The sequence below is a fragment of the Condylostylus longicornis genome, unplaced genomic scaffold (genome assembly GCF_029603195.1).
Source record: "Condylostylus longicornis isolate FDR11 unplaced genomic scaffold, ASM2960319v2 ptg000580l, whole genome shotgun sequence".
Taxonomy (NCBI): Eukaryota; Metazoa; Arthropoda; class Insecta; order Diptera; family Dolichopodidae; genus Condylostylus; species Condylostylus longicornis.
Window position 1 is genome coordinate 7,389 of NW_026578535.1, and position 22,158 is coordinate 29,546.

General features: G+C 42.8%; 3 protein-coding genes across 3 annotated transcripts; 1 reads left to right on the forward strand and 2 right to left on the reverse strand.

Moving 5' to 3' along the window:
• Nucleotides 1–404: 404 nt before the first annotated feature.
• On the forward strand, nucleotides 405–3,309 carry LOC129617620 (AP-2 complex subunit mu-like). Its single transcript, XM_055532772.1, has 5 exons — nucleotides 405–579; nucleotides 2,129–2,246; nucleotides 2,349–2,498; nucleotides 3,072–3,183; nucleotides 3,232–3,309. The coding sequence occupies exons 1-5, from the start codon at nucleotides 405–407 to the stop codon at nucleotides 3,307–3,309; spliced, it is 633 nt and encodes a 210-aa protein (XP_055388747.1).
• A 4,962-nt stretch (nucleotides 3,310–8,271) lies between these two features.
• LOC129617621 (uncharacterized) lies at nucleotides 8,272–9,189 on the reverse strand. The gene is made up of 5 exons (XM_055532773.1): nucleotides 9,028–9,189; nucleotides 8,862–8,931; nucleotides 8,732–8,808; nucleotides 8,586–8,639; nucleotides 8,272–8,508 (listed from the first exon to the last, which is right to left on the reverse strand). Exons 1-5 carry the CDS (start codon nucleotides 9,187–9,189, stop codon nucleotides 8,272–8,274), a joined length of 600 nt encoding a protein of 199 aa, XP_055388748.1.
• Nucleotides 9,190–12,105: 2,916 nt separating this feature from the next.
• Nucleotides 12,106–16,576, reverse strand: LOC129617622 (uncharacterized). The gene is made up of 12 exons (XM_055532774.1): nucleotides 16,518–16,576; nucleotides 15,953–16,080; nucleotides 15,525–15,802; nucleotides 15,427–15,481; nucleotides 15,225–15,322; nucleotides 14,812–14,900; nucleotides 14,649–14,750; nucleotides 14,314–14,482; nucleotides 13,869–13,976; nucleotides 13,055–13,247; nucleotides 12,480–12,961; nucleotides 12,106–12,402 (listed from the first exon to the last, which is right to left on the reverse strand). Exons 1-12 carry the CDS (start codon nucleotides 16,574–16,576, stop codon nucleotides 12,106–12,108), a joined length of 2,058 nt encoding a protein of 685 aa, XP_055388749.1.
• Nucleotides 16,577–22,158: the final 5,582 nt, after the last annotated feature.

Below are 22,158 nucleotides of genomic sequence, written 5' to 3' on the forward strand. Positions count from 1 at the left end.
TTTGGAAACGGGGAGGAGATGGGATCTTTCGCGGTAACGGGAGGGGTGCTTGTGATGCCGGGCGCCTGGGGGACCGCAGTTGAGCACTATATCCTGCAGCTGGGATAATGAGTTCTTCTGCATGGTCAACATCCTCCTGGCGCCTCCGACACCAAGAGCACGGAATAAAGGGGAACGAGAAAAGTGCAGAATTTTCAAGTGGATCAGTTCTTCTTGCCGAAATTGGCCGCTGTATCCGGTGATCCTCTGCCATTATAGATACTCAGGAGAGGGCCAGATATGGAGACTCAACATGAGGCGAGAAGAATGCATGCCTTTCAGACATCTTTCAATTTTGATTCGCCAGAAATTTCGACCAGACTTGCGGTTTTTAACGCAGAAAAAAACAACTGCAAGACACCACGATGGGTTGCAAGAAAAGCAAAGTTGCTCCTCCACCTCCCAAAGTTGAAGAGAAAATCCCGGAGAGGCCGATTCCCGCTCCTGTTGAAGAAGTCAAGATGGAAATCATTCCCGAACTTGAACCTCCACAAGTTGTTCCAAAACAGGAAATCCCAACGCAACTGCAACTGGTTGTCGGTAAGACGTCCAGATGCATTTCTCTCTATTTGTTCCAAGATTTTGTGTTTCACTATTTCTCTTCTTTTCAAATAATGATATCCCTTCAAATCGAAAAAAAAAATCCTCCTTTTTTTTCAGATAATGAATCTATCACATGCCACTGCGATATCATCAATGACAGTACTTCACCTCGAGCGCAGATGGCTTCAATTCCTGTGGTCTCAGCGTGACGTTGCCGTTGATTTAAGTTTTTACGCGTGAAATTGCAAGCCACATAGAACTCATTTTTTCAGTCTTATTTTCGTTCCTTATTTTGTTTGATGACTCTGTGCAAGAAGAATGGCGAAACTTTTTTTTCGAGTCTGTGCCAACTCGCAATGCGATCACAACAGGAATTTGGGAGTTTTGGACGCCTGAAAGGAAATTGTGCAAGGGCGTAACTCCTGAGGGCAAAGTGCAGATGGTATGCTTCTAAAGTTGTGATAAAACAAAGATGGCAACTTTACTGGATAACAGCACAGACACACAGACAACGACCAATAGAACGAACTGCGTAGGCCAGACCCCTTGACTGATCATATGTGCCTTTAAAAAAAAGTCATCGTCTATGTGACAACACTTTCCTTGCTGCGAAGAACTTTTTGAACTCTCCCGCGGCAATCTTTCCAAGACGATGCCAGAAAGCGCTTTCAATAGCTGAGCTAAGGCGATGATTTCTGCGTTCGCGATAATTGGATCTCGGGGGGATGTTTTGGTTCATCGTTCATTTCGTGATGATGTCGGCAGGAGAGAAACATTACAATTCAGCAACAAATTTGTAGCAACCCGTGATGTCCGACAAATTCCTCCTGTCAATAGCATTGCGGGTTGCCATTACTTTCATACTGTTCATGGTAACATCAGTCTATAGTGATCTCATTGATCTGCCTGGGTGTCTTCGTTCAGGTGATGTCACTATTTTGGCCGCTACTCGGGTCAACAGCAATACAATGCTTATTTTCGCGTTTTTGTTCAAGTTTGTTGAATTATTGAAGTTCTATTTTGGCCCCGGCCAAATAACAGACAATACAATCCGAAAGCATTTTGTATTGATTTATGAATTACTCGATGGTAAGTTTGTTTTTGCAACCTATTAATTTGACCTTCTATTTATTTGTATTTTGCAATTTTGAATATTGATCACATTTTTACCCGCTGTTCTTATCAGAAGCCCTTGATCATGGTTTTCCTCAAATTCTGGAAATTGATGTTCTTAAGAGATACATAACACAAGGCGGTGCTAAATTGGAAAATATTGTGAGTTTTTTCAACCTCAGAAGGTCCCGCACCACACGGGTGTGTTTTCAGACAAGCCAGCAAATGAAGCAACTGACTGTTCAAGCTACTGGTGTCACTTCATGGAGAGCCGAAGGAATTCGGTACTACCATTCCCCAGCCACCAGCCATCAATGTGTTTCAGATATCGTAAAAATGAAGTCTATCTCGATGTCGTTGAACATGTTAACGGACAAGTCTCTAAGAATGGTAAATAGTAATTATGATTTTCTATATCATGAGTGTTAAACAGGTCACTTGCTGAGCGCGGATGTCATGGGCCAAATTGTCGTTAAGTGTCATTTATCTGGACAACCCGAATGTAAATTTGGGATGAATGAAAAGCTTGCAATTCCCAGTGGGGGATCAACGTAAGGAAGTTGCTACGATGTGCAAGGAACATGGTTCCCGTTTGATTCCCACCCTTAAATGAGTGTTTGATGTGTGTTGGTTTGCACTCATTGTTAACGTAGGCATCACCCACGTGGAAGCCCTGGATCTCCGTATCCTGGTGCAGTTGCTTTGGATGACGTTCGGTTTCATCAGTGTGTCCGTATTTCAAGATTTGAAGCCGATCGTGCAATCACTTTTATCCCACCAGATGGAACATTTGAGTTGATGACGTCAGTGAGGGTCCACCATTGAGGGACACCCCCACCTGCAGACGATTATGATTTTATGGTTATTTAAGTGGTTCCTGTTTCGTAGATATCGAGTAACAGAAAATGTTCGACTCCCAATTAATATTTTAAGCAACATCATCGAGAGGGGGCCGTCATCGGCTGGAGTATTCAATCAAGTTAAAGACGTTGTTCCCTAAGACGGGGTTTGCGTCCAATGTTATTGTTAAAATTCCATGTCCTAGAAATGCTGCTAAAGCAGCTCTTGGAAATTTACGTGAGAAGCCTATCCAAGCGTCTCAAATCGGCCCTACGTCTGCCCTTCAGTCTTGTCCTAGCATCCATTTGTTTTTAATAGACACTGGAAGAGCAAAATTTGACCCCACGCAATCTTGCATCTTATGGAAGTAAGAACAGAAGTCTGAATGGCTCTAATGCAATCATACTTATCATACGAGTTCAGCTTCTATTAAGATTCTGCTCAACGTCTGGAAAGAGCGTCTTCGCCTGACCGCTCGCTGAGTTAGAAGGGCTATCCTTCGCGTCATACTCTTCAACTTTTCTGTTCATTTTCAGGATCAAGAGATTGGTTGGTCAAACTGAGGTGACGCTCACTGCAGATGTCGAGCTTGTTGCATCCGTTAAGGAAACTGTTTGGGTTCGGCCTCCAATAGAATTAGACTTTCAGGTACGACTGTTTTGCTTTTTTGCGAGTTCAAATTCTATTCGTTTTTAGGTTCCAATGTTCACTGCATCGGGATTAACTGTAAGATTTCTACGCGTTTATGTGAGTCAGAAATTAACGATGTCTTGATTGAGATTGATTCTCCCCTCTTAGGAAAAATCTAACTACAAAACAATCAAATGGATCCGCTACATTACGAAGGCTGGCCATTACCAATTTCGTATTTAAGATTTACTACTAGCTAGATTTTTTGTACTCCCTAAGAAAAATATGTTGATTGGCCAGTTCGCCTGAAAACGAATAGAAACTGACAAGCCGGTTTCTGTTGCCAAATTGTCGCCACTCACGAGTCATTCAGAGGCGGAGACTTTTATCAACTTCTTCTATTTTTTTTCGTTGTTATCGCTTTTATCCCTCGTCTCTCTTCTAAGTGGTCGCGAACATTATTGTAGAGGTTCTTCTTTCATTTTCGTTATATTACTGCCATCCCAAAAATTTTCTTCTTCTTAAGTTTTTTTACCATTCGAGTTGTTTGACTAGTTCTATCACTCTGACCTTCATAATCCGGCCTCTGCACTCCAACTATGTGCGCTTCCTAATTCTGTTTATTTTTTCTGTTTATTCGATACGATGTCATCAACAGGGCGGAGTCCTTCAACAGAAGAAGTGACCAACTACAGAAAGAATGAAAGTGATGAACGGCAGACTTCTCCATATCAAAACGTGGGAGATCAGTCAACATCGGCATCGACGTCCTCATCGCGCCTCTCACCTAATGCGCCACCCTTCAACCCCTTCTCTTCCGCTACTTTGACGTCTAGTGCTTCCCCTTCGTTCACCTCCTCACTTCCGCAAGATCCTCCAAGATCTGCTTTGGGGGCTGTTGTTCCTCGCCAGTCAGACAAGACAAATCCTCTTTACGTCAAAAACACGTTTTTGGAAGCAGGTCCGTTCTATTCAAGGATCTCTTCCTGTGTCATTGTTCTTCATCAGAGGGATTGGGCCTGCTCGCTAATGGCGCTTCTTCTGTGAATCGTTCTCGTACAGAGTCCTGCGATGCAATACTTGAAGGTTCCCGTCGCCATAAGTTTTCTTTAGTTCCCCCGGAAACGGTTCCTGAGGGGGAGTCTCAAGAGCCATCTGACGATGAAGCAGAAGAAGACCGTTTCGTTCTCGGCGACCATGACGTTCTTCGTTCAGCTCTGGGGAGCGACGTTGAAGCTTTGAGACAGAGACTTGCGTCTTGTGCGGAAACATCTGAGCTTTATGAGAAGCTTCTCCAGCTTCAATCTGAAGCGCGTGTTCTTTCTGCGAAGTTCCACAGTAAGAAACTTCATTCTAATAATCATTTCTCATTCTGAAAATTTGCTCTTATTGGCAATTAATATAATTTCAGCATTCTAGCAATTATTCTAATTTTGGCACTTATTTGCACTTATTCGCACTTATTCAAAATATTTTAGCAATGGAATTTCTCTTTTTCACTTTTCCTGCTCCACAGAGGAATCTGTAGATGCCCTCTATGATTACGCACTCTACGCACCTCCTCATGAAGGACCTTCCCACTTCAATGAGCCACCCTTCAATCAACCTGGGGACCCTTCCCCTCCTGCTTATCCATCCGGTCCAGAATCTGTATTACAAGGACACTTGCAACGTAAGCCTTATCTAGATGGTTTCAGATAACTGTGTTCTCCCTTGCAATTCATCCTTCTTCGTTCTTGTTCAGAATCGGCCCCTCAAAGTCCATCTGGTCTGCATTCGGAAGCACTGGCAGCCGCAATGGCCGGATTGCCTCCTGGTGTAAGCCATCACCCCCTTCTATCTGCTCCACACTGCTCTTTCTTTTTTTTCAGACCAAGCTCGTGAATGGTTAGTACTCTCAGTCTCTTCACTGTTTCATCTCCAATTGGTTTGTTGCATTTCAACAGGAAGCCTTCCCCTTGAAAATCTTCTTGCTGCTGATAGTCGTAAGCCTTCCAAGTTGATCCTTCTTCTGAATTCCTCTTTTTGCTCTGCTAGAATCACCACTGAGCTCTCCGGCTTTTGACCAGCAAATATTCCCGCCAGAAGCATCCGGAGCTAAATTTCCCTTCCACGAAACCAAACAAAATTCGAATCAATCACCCCAGTATCCTCCTCAACTTCAACAGTATGGGGGCGGATCCCCTCGCTACTCACAACAACGGCGAAGCTATCGGTTCAAACCCTCCCAAGAGAACAAATCCTCTGAATTTAGTGACGCGATCAGTGACTACAAAGGACTAAGCGATTCAGGTACATTTCGAACACATGCCACAGTGCCCTTCGCATCTCCGATGGCAAGGTTTTTGCCAAGGAATTTCTTGAACAACATTTTAATTTCTTCAATTAGGGTCCCCATCGCTGAATCCTTTATTACCATCGCCTGTGGCAGTTCCCAGTCTTCCATGTCCGGCACCTCCAGAACAGCTTTCAGAGAACACTGGCATGACCACCATCATGTTGCGCAATATTCCCAACAAGTACACGCAAAAAATGCTGCTTGATGCGATCAACCAGAACTTCAACGGATTGTATGATTTTTTTTACCTTCCCATTGATTTTCGTAACAAGTGTAATGTTGGGTATGCCTTCATCAATTTCATCCACACACATTATGGTAAGGACGTCGTAATCATGGATCAATACTTGTTTGACTTGAACATAACGGCTGAATTACTTGTTTTGTCTTCCTCAGCCGTTATGTTCAAGGAGCAGTACCACGGGTTGAAATTGGGTGCTTTCAAATCAAACAAAGTTTGTGAGGTGTCTTGGGGTCGTGTTCAGGGCCTTCAGGCAAATATCGAGCATTATCGGAATTCTGCTGTGATGTCCATTCCAATAGCACAGTATAAGCCAATGCTTTTCAAGAATGGCGTTATCGTTCCTTTCCCTCTTGCTGATGGGCCGCTACCTTCTGTCAAATTAAGACCACAAAAGTGTTGAAGCGCCAAAAGGTCGAAAAACGACGAAACAATGGAAGACACGGACGTGTTGAAATGTTGAAGCCCCCAAAGCTTCTTTTTATCTTCGAATGGGTTCACGTGCGTGACTCCTTTCTTTGAATCATACTCTATATCTTTTGCTGTGTCATGATTTTATGTCAATTGTTCTTGGTATTGTGCGATGATGCAATTCTTGTCAGCAAATTCATCTTGTCTGCAAATTCATCTTAAGGTGTTTTATTACATGTGCAGCACAGACTAAGAAGGATTTTAACCATTGCCTTGGCAACTGTTACTGACACTGAACTGGTTGGTTGGCTGATTCTTGGCGATTTTCACAAAATTCAAGAGGGAAATGAAGCAATTCACAAGACTTGGAAGAGCGTCAAGTTGAAAATTGCTTGGTTCCTCTCTAGCATCATTTTCACGACGCTGTTGTATTTTCCTTCTTGTCTGTTTCTTTTTCCTCTGCTTTCTTTCCTTTTTTTCCTTTTTCTTCAAATTCTTCGGGATGGCAAAGACGGTGAATATTGTAGCGCAGAAGTCTTGAATAATCTCGAGCGACACTTAATCCGCAGAAGACCTTCAAAAGAAACAACAAACATATTTTCGCGCTCCTATTTTCAAACAAATTCTTACATTATTCACCTCGACAACAATCGAGTAGTCTGATGCTCCTAAATTCACTTTGTATTTTTCACCAACCATTTTTCCAATTTCTGCAATGACGTCATCACGATCCAGAGTTTTCATTCCAGCTCGTCTCTCAAATTGAACAGACCATGAGCTCCCCGACGGCACGATAAACGCCGGATTGATTTGTTTAGGAGAACGAGAACTTGATTCTCCTTTTGATTCTTCTTCTTCCTTTGTTTCTTCTTTCTTTTCGGCTTCCTCATCATCTTCGAAATCTTCAGGATGCAACGCTAAGGCGCTCTCAGGAAAATACGCTAAAATTAACGATTTGATCGTCCGCTTGAAGTTCTCTTTATGTGGAGGGCAAGTCAGCTCTATTGGAACCATGCGACTCATAAATCTGAAATGCAAAACAGTCAGATCTTGATTGAGAACATTAACATTTGACCTGCAGGAAATTTTGGCCTTTTCCTCCTTATTGGAGTTTTCATCTCCTTCTTTTGAGACAAAAGGATTTTTCGGAGCGATTTTGTCCAACAGACGGAACGCAATTTCATTTGGAGAATCTTCTGTCGAACAAAACGCGACAAATCCGACGCCCTGATATGAAAAGACGTACGAGAGACGTAAGACGAGAGACGTAACACAAGAGACGTAACCACGCTGCACCACGGGTCGTACCTTTGTTAAACAATTCTGGGGTATAAAACGCTCAGACTCCTTCTTCAGTTGAGCGAGTTCTTCATCCACTGCATCAGACACCTCAACAGATTCCACTACGGCGCCACCATCAGTCTAAAAGAAGGAATATGGTATCATTTAGAAATATGGGATCATTACAAATATGGGATCATTAGAAATATGGGATCATTTAGAAATATGGACGTCATAGTATAGGAATATGGCTATTCAATCCTACTTCCGCTTTCAACACATTCAGCGCTTCTCTTATCGCTTCTCTCGTATAATTTGAAGATCCAGCAGTGATCAACAAACCACGTCCATTATTCCTAAGGTCTAACTGTCGCCTCCTCTGCAATAATGACTTCAGACACGCTTCCACTTCATGCTCACCTTCGACGTTCCGAAAGATTCTTTGGGGTAGAATCGTTTCCTATTTGGTCGAGTTGTTGCATCAGCCATTTTGAACAACAGGTCCCTAGCCTACACTCGCTGGCTGATGGTGTCTGCTTCAGGTTTTGGTTCATCAACGCGCTTAGCGAGCAATGTTTAGGAGTGCAAAAAGATCTTTACACAGAAAGCATCAGAACCAGCATCTAGCCATAATCTTGTTACTCGCTCTAGGCATAAGCTGGTTACTCGCTCAAGCTTGATACTCAGCGACTTGCTCTTCGAACAGAAGCATCCCTCGCAACATTTGGTTCAAAGGTTGAAACTGGTTGCCACACCGAAATGCGCGCAATAGGGGGCGTCCCGGTTGGCGCTGCCAGGATTTTTTTTGAACTGTGCAACCCACACTTCACCATGCTCAGGGGACATCAGACATCGCAGTTTCTAACAGACGTTCCATTTCGGGATCATCAATCTTCAAAATATCCTCTTCAGGTTCGGTGTGTGTTGCATCGTCGCTCGGAACTAAACATTCCCGCAAGCGCTCAATGAGTTGAAGCCTGCTTTTCAGCTGCCTTTCAAATTGCGCAACAACTTCATCGCGGGCTTCCCAATCTCGGAGAAGAGTCAAAATGTGTTGAAGATTCTTGTGCAACTGATGGAAGAGAATTGCAGGAATTGATTTTTAAAAATTCAGGATAAGTTAAGGATTAACGGAGAATAAGATTGTACCTTAATAATGGAGCGCAATGGGGAACTGGATCCCGAAGCTCCAGGATATCCGCTCTGACACAATAACGTGAATGTTGGAAACAATATTTAGAAGCACATGAGGCTGAGAAGCATTGATGGTCCATATTTCTATCCTATGCATCTACCTGCGACAGGTTGTCAATAAATGTCAACATTGTATCAACCAATTGATCGAAAAGTCTTTGAAATTCACCTTTTAAATCTGAGAACAATTTGAAATTAACAATATTGATTCAAACAATACTAATTAATTACCCTGAATATTTGAAAAAAGCTTCGTATCCGAATCAAGTTGGGGCAGACCGGCAACTCCAGGCTTCTCATTCTAAAAATGGATTGAGAGACACAAATATGCGCGATTTCACAACAAATATTCGATTTTCAGAACTATCAAAAAACACAATAGATGTACTCTCAATACCTGTACGGAAATTCTTGGCCATCCAAAACATGTGAATGTTCTTTCAGGTTGAGGGGGAGGCTCTCGTTTAATTGAATCCTCTAATGTTTTGAATTCGGTGTACCATGGAGGTGGAGGTGGATATGACTGTTGAATCACGGAATCTCCGGTAGAAGTGTTCATCCGTGCCTGCAGTCAACAGATTTCTAAGTGAAGGCCTAGGCCCCCTGAAATTCCTTCGCCAGTTTGCAATGTCTCGAGTAAATGTAAGTTCAGTAGGATGATTTGAATGTTTACAAATGAAGTCTTTAAAATGTTTCCTTTGTTCCCAATGATCTATTTCATCTGACTTGCTATCCTTATGATGTAACCTCTCCGACAGACCTCGCTTTGCTCAGGAGTTTTCTAACGCTTCCATATCCGTAATTCATTCTCATTTCGTAGACGACGGACATTAAAGTGTCGTCATGTTGCCAATCTTCATTTTTAATTTATAGCATCGATCGTCGTAGAGAAGCATGAACGAGATCATCGAAGGACTTTATCTTGGAGGACTCGTAGATGCGACGAATTCAGAAGAGCTGACTCGACGAAACGTTGGTGCAATTGTTACATGTTGCACGTTCCCGGAATTTCCAGTATGTTCATCTTCATAGTAATCATTGAGGGTGTATCGCAGTCATTGAGGTCATCTTCATAATAGTCATTGATGGTTTATCATAGTTTGTTTTTCTGAATCTGGAAATCAATTTCGGTGATTTTTTCAGGATGCTGCGCTTCTACCTTCCAGGGACTATTATCGAGTTGAGATTGAAGATCGATCAAGTGAACCGATTGATTCATATTTCTATCAGACAGCAGAATGGATCGATCGACATGTTATAAAGAAGGAGCCTGTTCTCATCCATTGCAAGTACGGCTTGATAGGAGAATTTAGTTGGTTCTAACTATTCGTCCATTATAACGAGTCGATCTCTTCACAAATCCTAATTTTGAGAAAGACAAATCTGTCTATACAATGGGTTGATTTGTTTTAGTTGGACATCTCTGTGTCATCATCATTCAAGAGATCAGTACTTTCATGAATGAATCTCTACAAATCTTCCAGAAATCGTTTTAATTGTCTTCCTGCAGATCTGGTGTGAGTCGATCCGCTACACTCGCTATTGCATACCTTGTTATAAAAAAGGTATTCGTTAAAAATCTCTTTTAAATCCGATTTTGACGAATTTCAGAATTTCGATCTCCAAGAAGCGTTCTTTCATGTTCGGACAAAACGTCACGTCGTTTGTCCCAATCCGGGTTTTATGACGCAACTTTGCAAGCTTGAATTAGAGCTTGGTGCGTCTGAGGATGCAGCAACGTTACCAGTTCCTGCTGAATCAAAACCCATCAAAACTGTAGATTGTTTATCCTCAACGCCTCCTAAATGGTGTTCCCAAGAGTCGACTAACTCTAAAAGTGAAACTGAAGGCGGCATGTCGTCCCAATCGACCCTTACAGATATTCAAGAAGTGTCAGGATGTCTTTCATCCTCTCGTTCGACGGATGTTGGAACCCCTTGCTTGCCCAAATCAAAGAGTCAGACCTCTTTGAGTTCTCATTCTCATCCTGTTTGGTCTTCGCGCTCCTCTCTCACTGTCGCATTTCCTGTTAAAGTTTTCGACCAGAGCGAGAAAGGGCCAGGGTGGGCACCGTGTTATCCGAGAACTGGTGAGCTATACAGAGGGCGCTAGGGGGTGATCCGTCTCAAAGCAAGGCACCAATTTCACAAAATGCTAATTTCGTTTTCAGAGATTTCATCGGAAAGAACTCCACCACAACAACTAGATTCAGATCGGCCGCGATTTCGCCATTTAAGACATCGGGAAATTGTTGGACCGAAAACGAAAAAAATGTGTCACAGATACAGCGAGAGCGATGCAGCAGCAAGCAACGAGACAGCTGGAGAATGTCGGAAGGAAGTTAACGAAAGAAGTGAAGCTTCTGACTTCGATGGCCTAGAGACGGAAAAAATTCCTTCAACTATGGCTAATCCAGCAGGGCACCCTCTAAGCAGCGTTATGAAGGCAATTCCCCCAATTGGTAAAATCGGTCGACGGAGAAGAAGACGAGGACCAACAGTCTGTACGCAAAAGTACCTCGATTGGTACATGAGTAGCTCAGAATGCAGAGCTGATGTCCCAGACTTGGATCCTTAGATGTTGCAGCTCGTTTTATTCCATCAAACTATTCGTGAGCTCTTTTTTCCAATCGACTCAACAGACTTTTCCTCTATTTTGCGATATTATTCTGATTCAAACAGAAAATTTTGAGTTCAATGAAAAACACATTCTTTATCAAACTGCGTGAAAAATTAAGATCTAATCTAGGGTTCAGCTGTCCAGTCGAAATAAAGAATGAATGTAGCCATTTCATGGGGACCAATTTGATGCATTACTCCTACAAAATGCAAAATGAGTCAGAAATGCAAAATGAGTCAGAAATGCAAAAATGAGTCAGAAATGCAAAAATGAGTCAGAAATGCAAAAATGAGTCAGACATGGGAGATAACCTAAAAAGAAAATCCCACCTGTCGAATGGTTCTCTAACGAATTGATTCCAGATAAGGACATCGGATCGGCGTGCATCAATTGTAATGGCGGGAAATTCTGAAACGTTTTACCAAAGTCCAGGGCGATTGCATCAGCACCGAGATTGCGACAACGGAAAAGGAGAGAGAGGGAGGACTCTTGAGAAGAAGAAAAGGGAATGAAAGGAGATAACGTAACGAGATCCAATGCTTCTGGAAGATCAAGGCTGCGCTGAGACTTGTTTCCAGAAAATTCTGATTGTTGAGTGAATATTGATGTGGGAGCGTGCGCAAAAGTGAAGATGGGTTCGTTGTATAATGTTGATTCCAATCGTCCGGTCATCGCTATGGTCGTGCCAGCTGAAGCGGTCGTTACAGAAAGATGAAATCCTCCTTTCACCCTGATTCCTTTCCCATCACTCCGCTCTTCAGGAATTAGATCCTCAAAAGGTTCGTCAACACCTTTATAGTCATCATCCAACGTTCTGCTCAAAGAGACCATTTCACTATCGATTGCAACACGCAACTCACAGGCGATGAAGCATCAGCTCCAACTCTCCGTCGCGCAGGCTACTCGCGCCCACAGAACGATCAACTAAAACTGTCATGCGACGATTACTGGCACCTGAATCTTGGATGGATGCCGTTGTGGTGACGGGGTAGTAGTTTGACGCCTCGTATTCAAGTCCTTTCAGCTGGCTGTAATTATACGACATCCGGACATTTCTTTGTCGTTCCATCATGAAGTACCCGTTCGAGTCAGTACTGAACATGCCATTTGTGTCGAGGTCTGTCGCGAACTTCAAGATTACTTCCTTTCCAACCTGTGAAGGTCACGTGGGATGGGATTAGTCGACGTACAATCCTTTCCGGGTGAGACATTCTCTCTTACTACTCTTACTTGATCATGCAAATCAATTGGCCCCACGCTCCAATCGAGTTTTAATGTTTTTTGATTTTGACACAAAGAGAGTTTTAAATAAACAGGACTTTGCTCTGGATCTATAGAAAGGGGAAACGTCGCGGAATCCATTACTGAGGAATGAAGGAAGATCACAGATTCACACAATAACGGAGAGGTGTTATCAACGCGCTGAAGGGATCTGATTTCGATGGAGGATCCCGAATGCATGTATGGGATACCATCCATCATTTGGTCGCCAGGCCGAAGATGAAGTACAGAGACCAATGGGGAAGAAAATCGGACTCCGGGATTTGGTATAGTTGAGTTTATGGCGCACACGGAACTCTTGTCGGGACGAAAAACGTAATAGCCTGATGGTTGGTCTATAGAATGAGAGGATTTGTACCACTCAAATCCATGCGATACACGGATACGAATCAGTTCTCCTCTGAGTGATTCTGATTGAATCCATGATATACCTATAAAAACAAAACAGGAATAAGCAAGGATGCTTGTTTTGTTTCTTGTTCTATTTCGACAAATATAACTTCTTATTCGGAAATAGTTCTCACCCTTCGATGTGAATCCGACAGACATGAACTCATTCTGGATTACTTGTTCGCCATCTGAGGGTTCGAGCTTGTGCCATCGACCAGTTGGAGTTCGTTTTGATGAACGACTTGATTTCTTGGACGAATTTAATTTCTCTGAATCTTGCGTGTTAATTCTTTCAACTAATGACTCTTCAGGCGAGTCTTTATCGTTCTGAAAAGAATCCATTAAATGAAAATCGACTCGGAAGAAATGAAATTCCAGAGGATGCAAATCGAAGAGTGGAAGATCAATGATACAATTGAGTGACTGATTAGTGGAAAATGGATTGGGATAAACAGAAAAAATGTCATCAATCTGTTGCCATGAAGAATTCTCAGTCAGTGACTGGGGAGATCCTAACAAGCGGAAGAAACGCAGTTCGAGATCTTGCTCACATCGCACTGGAAGAGTCAGAGTCTGGCAAACAAGAATAATCATTCGACATCCAAACTATCGACATCCAAATAGTCGACATCCAAATAGTCGACATCCAAATAGTCGACATCCAAATAGTCGACATCCAAATAGTCGACATCCAAATAATCGACATCTTACAGAATTTCTGGACCAACTTAAAGGGTTGAAAACACTAAAAACGAGCGAAGAAGGAATTCGACTTGTTGAATAGTTTGAAACGATTGACTCGATAGGTGAGCAAATGGAAATATTGAAAAGAGGGCACTCGGTAAATTGAAGTTCCTCCGTATTGGTGTAATCATAAATTATCGAAATGAGGGTCTGAATAATAAAGCCGAAGATGTGGCCACAATGAAGAATCAGGAGACAACTTACGTTATAAGCTCTATCCTGCGAATTTGATAATCGCTTTGAATAATCATTGATAACATGTTTTTTAGAAGTTCCTGTTATTGCATCATGATGTTGCAATACAGCAGTGGTCTGGATAAACAATCAACTGATAGAGTGATAATCATCAACTGATAGAGTGATAATCATCAACTGATAGAGTGATAATCATCAACTGATAGAGTGATAATCATCAACTGATAGAGTGATAATCATCAAACTGATAGAGTGATAATCATCAACTGATGGAGTGATAATCATCAACTGATCTTACCTCGTGGACTGCAAACAATGTGTCATGGACTCGTGATGAACTGAAATCAGGAAGCTTCAGCCTGAAAAACAAAGAACCTCAAAACCAGGTTGTTCGAAATAGAGACGACCTGTGGAGACTGATCGCTTTATCGACTGCATGCTTCAAGGTGCTTACAACTCGAACAAATCCTGAAAAACGGTAATTTGATGGAAAGTATAGTTTCATTGCCCTACGCTTAAGATTGGGACGGCTGCTGTAGAAGCCGGTCCAATAGGAGCCCGGACGATCAGAATAAGGGAAAAAATCATCGTTACTTGGTTTGATTGGCAGTTCATCTTTGTGGCTGAGAACAGAGTTGTAAAAAAGTGAAGGTGTTGAGTAGAATAGAAAAACTCCGGTTTCACACGCTCTGAGAGAAACAAACATTTTGGGCAAAACATTTTGGGCAAAACATTTTGGGCAAAACATTTTGGGCAAAGCAAAACATTGCAAGAGCGGAACTTGCGTACCTTTCATTGACAAAATGAATTAGTTGATCGATAAAGCGAAAATTGTATTCCGCGGATTGGAATGTGAAATCAGATCCCATGGGAATCAATACGTGGTTGAGCCTGAAGAAGAGAAGAGAGAGATTCCGCATCAGAATACGTGAAAATACTTGGAAGAAAATACCTGGAAGCATTTGCGTATCTCTGATTGAAGACATCCAGAAATTGTTGAACCCTCCCATTGACATTGAAGTCATCCAAATATGGATCAGACTGCGAGAAAGTAGGCAAGATGGGGGGAGGAGATCGATTGGATCACCTGAAAGCCGGGATCAGGGCAAAGGGAGTCAACGCAGAAGGATTGCGGAAACCCGTAATGTTGCCCAAGAACAGAAAACAAAATTGAATTCGTCGGACAAGACGAAGAAGAACAAGAAGATGAATAAGAAGGAGGAAGTTCCCAAATCATGTCCAAAGACTTTGTTTCTATTCGGAAATCGCGATCCTTTTAGTAGAAAAGGAGACACTTGATCGTTTTCAGAGAGATTGTTACACCATTTTGTTTAGGGAATATTGTCACATTTATGAAATCCATACCTGAAAATCAATTCTTGCTGTTACGATTCCATTAAATCCAAATTGCGTCGAAAGCCATGCGTGGAACAACGAATGACCGAAGGGATCAATTTGCCAGCCTGAAGAATGGACTCCATATGGATAACGCTTCCAAATGCTCTGCTGGTAGTAGATGCTGTTCTAGTGGTGCTGGGTAGTCGATGCTGTTAAAAACTTTCATTACCTGAAGTTGGTGTTACGTTGAATGCAGAGTTCACAAAACCATGTCCCATCGCCATCTATAGAGTCAAGGGAATCAAGAGTGCTGCAGGCTCGACATACTTGATCTATCATCTCAACATAATGTGTTGAAGCCTCATCGTGCATCACCCAACCACCAGAAACAATTTCTATCGATTTATTCTGGATTTGTTGTCGCAGAAGTTGGTGAACCTCGGGCGTCTGTTGATTCCACCATCTCCATAAAAACGCGACTTCGACAATACTGAATTTTCGATCCCGTCGCTTTCCCCACACATTTGTATAATATGGATCCAGCGATGCCACAACAGAACTCAAGGTGGAGGAAACATCAGCAAACTGAATCGAATTGTTCAAACCTGCGAAAAAAGCGGTTTTGCAAAGATTGACGCTATCGGTGTAGCCTGGAACTCAGAAAAGGCTTGCCTGCAAAATATTGGTCTACGGTCTTCAGCCAGCCAACATCTAAGGAAAACAAATCAGCGCTCTTCTCATTAGAGATTTGTTACCTAAATGACTATGAGCTGCTAGATGTCCGTAAGTAAAGTTCGTGAAATGCTGCTCTTGGCAAACGTCTCGATACACGGGCAGATCATGAAGATCATGAATTTCCAAAGCAGCTAAGTTGAGTGGGGAGCTGTTTGCGGCGAAGACCAAAGAAAAAGCAACTCCATAAAACAAATTCATCATAAATATTCATTCTGTTCCTATACGAGCAGGTTTGAGGCTGATTGAGATCAGTTGAGGCCTGAAGGTCTCTGTGGAATCGAAAAACATGAGAAAAAAATAACATGAAAAATTAGGCAGATGCTTCCTTCTTCCGTAATTGCTCTTCAATCTCTTCAATAGCCGCAGCTTCCATTCGCTTCTTTTGATTCTCTTGATTGCGTTTGATCCGTTCAAGTTTTCGTTTCGCTTTCGCCAAACGCTTCCTGACAACTTAAGTGTTAACCTTAGTGAGCGAGAGATGAAATCCGACCCAATAGATTATTATCTCTCTCCAATTTCCAGGCGTTTCACATTTCTATCTTTTCACGTTAGATACGTCTCCTCCTCAAAATCATATCCACATACCTTTCTTCATCAACCCATCGAAAGTCATCGCCCCTCATAACACGCCATCCGATAAACATGATAGAGAAGCATCCAATAGAGAAAATCAACCGAGACACATTGCCACCCGTATTTCTGTTGAACAGTTGCGGTCGTCCTCTCATAAATTCATGAAATCGCGCCCTTCCAGTCGTGAGAGGATCAGGAGCTCCCTTCGGCCATTCGTAGTCTTGTGGTTGAGCAATTCGGGGACGATAGATTTGAAGTTCTTCCCACTAAAATGGAACACCAAAGATAAGAAGTTCGCTTTCATGATGAACCTCCATTTCGAACATAAAATCAACGCGCTCTATCCATTCATACAACAATATTCATGTACCTACATTTTCGAGAGTTTTTTTAGCCTTACTCTGCTTTTCAAAGATTTTTTTACTCCCAAAAATGTCTACGTATGGAACAAACCCACGCCGTGATCCAATCAGATCATTGAAGCTTGAAGGACGACTGATTGATTTCGACAAGAGAATCCCAAGAGCTTGATTCCGTGAAGACGAATCAATCCGACTCAAATTCGTCATCCTCAATTCTTAATAAACAGGTTTGAGACAAATGGACCAGATTTGATGAACGACTTCTCCGTCTTGGTTAATGAATGGATTCGTGATGATGAACAAACCAACTTCCAGTCGTTTGTAAGTAGATGGTGAAATGAATCAGGTTCATTGTTTGCTCTTCAGAAATCCACACATTCATTCTTCGTAAAGTTTTTGATTGTTTGTTTGAATCGCGTTTTTCTAAATCTCTCGTCTCTCCCTCCTTTTTCTGGTGCGCAATTTTTGGTCGAAGCTGCAAAACAGCTTGACGAGAAATTCTACCCTTCGGACTCTTCAACACGATCAAATCTCGCGACAAAGCACAGATATGAATCTGAAAATCAGATCCTTCCAAGTTTCGATGAGTGGGAAGAGTGGCGTTCTGCAATCTCTCCGCCTGATGAGAAAGAGTGGCGCGACATTGGATCCCTGTTCCGCGTTCAACTCCATTACGTTCGCGTTATGTCACGTCGACAGAGTCGGTCCAAATCGAAAACGACGACGAATGACTTACGAGACGATCTGATGTTCGATATGTAAGTCTGACGAGCTTCAGTCGTACAAGGTTGAATCTGATGACGTCGAGCTGTATTTCAACCTCCTGATACTGTGCGTGATATTGTTGTGTTCGTCTCCAGCTCGACGCAACTGTGTCGCATTTTATTTCTAGCCCTTCCTTTGCTTATCTTGAGTCAACATGGCCATCATGACAATCGCCAGGGAGAGTCCCAAGATTCAACGCCTCGACCAAGAGATTGTCCCAAAAGTCGAAAGGATTGTCAGGCGTCTCTCGACAATCCTCTTCATTTCCTGAGACGAAAGTCCTCAATGCGTCCCAGAGTCCCAATCTTCCAAGCCAGATCATCTTCATTGGGACATGGACCCGCCTGTCCCAAATCGTTCCAATCTGCAAGAGTCAGGATACGACATCTGCTGATCAGCCACTGGAGATTTGTATTTGTTATCTTGAAACTAGAGGGTTGCGATAAAAGTATCAATGAACTTCTTGAAAGTCCTTTTCAGTTTTGGATTGCGACACTTGAAATATTGGATCAGATGCAGCAGAACGAAAGAGGGACACATGAAATTGAGCAGTACGGGACGATGTTGGGAATGATCGGTGGACTGATTCAATCTCTAGGGGACGCGCTAGTCAGTGAGGGAAGATCCGTGAGTGAAGAAAAACGAAACGAATTGAGCATCAATGGATTGTTTGAAGCTGCGGAGGAGAAAGAGAATAAACAAATTCAGATTTCTGGTTTTCATTTGATCGAACTCACAATCTTCAATGATCAAATGATGAAATTGGGACAGATAATTAAAATAATGACTCTAGAGGAAGAGAATCGAGTTATAGACTCTTCATGTCGAGTGATTCATGATCTGCAGCAGAAATCAAGCGACGGTATTGGAAGAAGGCGAGAGAAATCAGAACGCGAAATGGAGTGTTCTGACAATTCGCGTTCTGACAATTCGCGTTCTGACAATTCGCGTTCTGACAATTCGCGTTCTGACAAGACGTGGGTGGAAGAGGAAGGTGAAGCGTTGCGTAGAAAGAGTTCGGTGTCCAAGTTATTGAGAGAAATAAGAGAAGATATTGAGATGTTGCAATGCTGTGGGTTTTGGAAGGGTCGCAAAACTGTCAGAAGAGACAACAGAGGATACGACAGTCCATTAAGACTGAGGGGAGAAGCATCTAGCGTAGAAGCGAAGCTGAAGAGACAAATGAATCAGAATAAAACACAAGTTGCGAGCAGTTTCTATGAAGAGGTTTGAAATTGATTGGTTTATCATTTATATTAGTGATGAATGATTTATCAGTGATGGCTGATTGCAAACAACTTGAAACTTGTCTACTCATCTATCATCTGTTGTTCATTCTGTAATTCTCTCTTTACAGGGAATTCGATGTTTCCAAAATCTTCCATCTCATGATATTGCAATGTCCCAACTTCTACCGCTGTGTGCTTCGCTCATGCATCGCAGTCGAGTTCAAAAAACTTCCAATTTTGAGCAACGGAGTTATTGAATCATCTCCAGGTGGTCGTGAATTTCATGAGCGTTTGGAAACCAGACTTCGAGGTAAACGGAAAATCTCTATCTGGAGTGTATTGGAAGCTGGTCTCTCAATCAAGCCGTTGTGGTGACTTTCAGACGCTGCAGACGATCAATCGCTTGTTGTTCGTCGAACTGCCTTGTGGGCGCGTTCTTTTCTCAGATGGTGTTCACTCGAAACTGAGCCAGAACTTCATCAAACCCTCAATGAAGGAGATCTCCATCTGATAAAATCTGTCATGAGTCGAATACATCTATTTAACGATGCGGATACAGACTCATCTGAATCCAAAATAATGGATCCACACAACGACTTACAATTCGTCTTAGTGTGTGACTTCACTCTGTTACTTCGCTATCTCAAACTCTCGAGCTTTCTCACTTCGGAAGCTTCTGTTTCATCTGAAGAACTATCTTCCACTTCTTCTCGTCTTTTCACTTTTGAAATTGTTTTCTCAGTACTGTCTCTCACTGCCATCCGCTATTCCTCCGATCATTCATTTCCGCTTATTTGCGACCTGCAATCCATTTATAAAACAAGCCTTCGAATATCTCCATCCTTCTGTAACCGCCTCTTTCCTGCGTCAAGTGCTTCCCAGAACGCCCCGCATCTTGAACTCTGTTGTGCTTTGCTTCATCAACTTGCTGTCGACCGTTTTACTGTTTTCGTGTCAGTTATTCAAGCTTTCGTTCTTGAGCTCAAAAGGCTTCTCTTAATTTTTAGCAATCATCCATCTTCCTCAATGTTCAAATCTTCTTCCGCAGACATTCTATTGGTTCTCTCAAATACATGCGACTGTCTCGTGCATATCCTTCTCGATTCCTCAACCAACCATCAGATCCTCAAATGGGAGAGTTCAGGCTCGTCCGTTTCTCTTTGGTCCGATTTCGACCAGACTCTCCCTTCGTTCTCTGGAACGCTCAGTCCTCACCCATTAGCCATTTGTTGTGAAGCCCTTCTCTCTTCATGCCTCTTTCTCGCATCGCTTCCGCAGCAAACGCCCCATTCTCTCGATCTGGTTGTTATTCTCATGAAGTCGTATTGCCGAATCACATTCCGAATTCTCGACATTCTAAAATCGAGCTTATTAGTATCAGAATCTGTTGCTCGCTGTATGCATCTGTCGTCCATTGTCAGACTTTTTTTTCATTCGATTCATCTTATGTTTTTCTTGGCCGTTGCCAGATTGTTGATAGCTGTCTTCCGAAGAATTGCTCTTCTTCTGGCATATCCGGCCAACTTCAATCTTGGTTCGTTGGATCAGAAGATTTCAGAGCAGCCCTGACGTCTTGCTCAGAAAGTTTGGGACTTATGAATCTGTTGCTGATTCAATTACCGTCACAAGATGATGATCAGTATATGGACACCAGGCGTTCCTTGGTGCCAATAATTGTGACTCCCGAGGGTCTCGTGAGCGAAAAGTCTTCGCGTCTTTCATCAGAAACCAAGCGGTCTCGACGTTCAGAAATATCAGATTCGAATTTTGATGAAAGTTTATTATGGTTGAAATGGACGGCAGTTGCGAGCTCTTCATGGGAGATCCAACCAGCCAATCCGAGTTTCAGGCGCAAGTGCAAGGAGGCCATCAATGTCAGACATGGAAGAGGGACCGAAAAAGAGACGACGCATAGACGGTTGGCCATCCATGGTTGTCGGAGTGTTGCAGAGATAAGACACTGTTTTGTCTGAAGGGTCCAAAAATGTCTTCAAGCCCTGGTGATGGAACCGTTCCCGACTATCGAAGTTCAGACCGTCTTAAGCAACAGAGAGTGTCATGGGAGTATAGATGAGGAGGATCTTGTATTCAAGACCGTTAGCATGCTGTCGGGTATTATGCGACATCTCTCCCTCGGCACTTACAGCTCCAAGCAGATCAGCCGATCTCTGTTGGGGTGCTTTGAAAATGTGGGTATGACGCCAATTCACGCCTCAGTCGCACCTGAAGAATGTCAAATGTCGGGCGGTGTTGATTGCATGCCGCTCTATCGCATTATTGATGAGTTGTCTACTAAGATGTCTATTCATTGTAACGCCCGAACCAGATCAGCGGAGAAGCGCCCAAGAAGCGCTCCCTTGATCCATCTAAGGCGCATTCCCTGCTGCCTCATCGATCAGTCAGTTACTGGAAAATCGATTCCGTTGGCAACTGATTCAATCAGGGATGGACAGAGACACTCATTAACGGAATCATCGAAATTGATCTACTTTGGTTTCTATCAGCACTTGTTGCGATTGATGAGTTATCAGTCCCATCATCTGTTATCTGATTCAACGCTCCATGTCCCCTATCATCGATTCTGATGGATCCATTGAGGCTCCCCCCCGTTGTTTCCATTGGGGGCTTTACAGATCCTTCACGGTCCAAGAGCTCCACTAACCGTCACCCAATCTTTCCGCTAAGCCTGATGGAATTCTATCAAATGGTTTGAATCATCAGAATCATTAAATGATCGATCTCCCGTGCATCAATTCGATTCTACGAAAGACTTTGATCCGCAATCTGTAAAGTTGACTCATGAAGCACCTCCCAAGATCAGAATGGATTCAGTGCGCAATATCGATTTGTTCACATCCGAATATCTCCATTGTTTTGTCAGTCTGGTCCAAACCTCAATTACTTTTAATCATCAATACTACTCCGATATGGAGGCTCCTCCGACTACGACGCATTCCGCTCAATCAAATCGGAATAGTGTTCAAATCAATGATGCAAAAATCAAAGATTTTCTCATTGATGCTTATTTATCTCAGTTGATACTTGTTCATTTCCGACTTCTTTGGTTTGATGAACGGTTCTCAATCGTCCTCCCGAACTGAACGGGCCTCTCGATTAGGACGCCACAAAACTCTCTTAGGCTCTCTCAGTCATCTCATCAAGTCTCTCCATCCAAATGTTCTAGTTCAGTTTGGCTTCTGTTCTTCTCAACGAAATCGTCTGCGTTCTTGTTCATGAGGTGAAGGAATCTCCCCCCTTACACAGTCTAGCGGTACGCCATTCGATCGTCTCTAATTT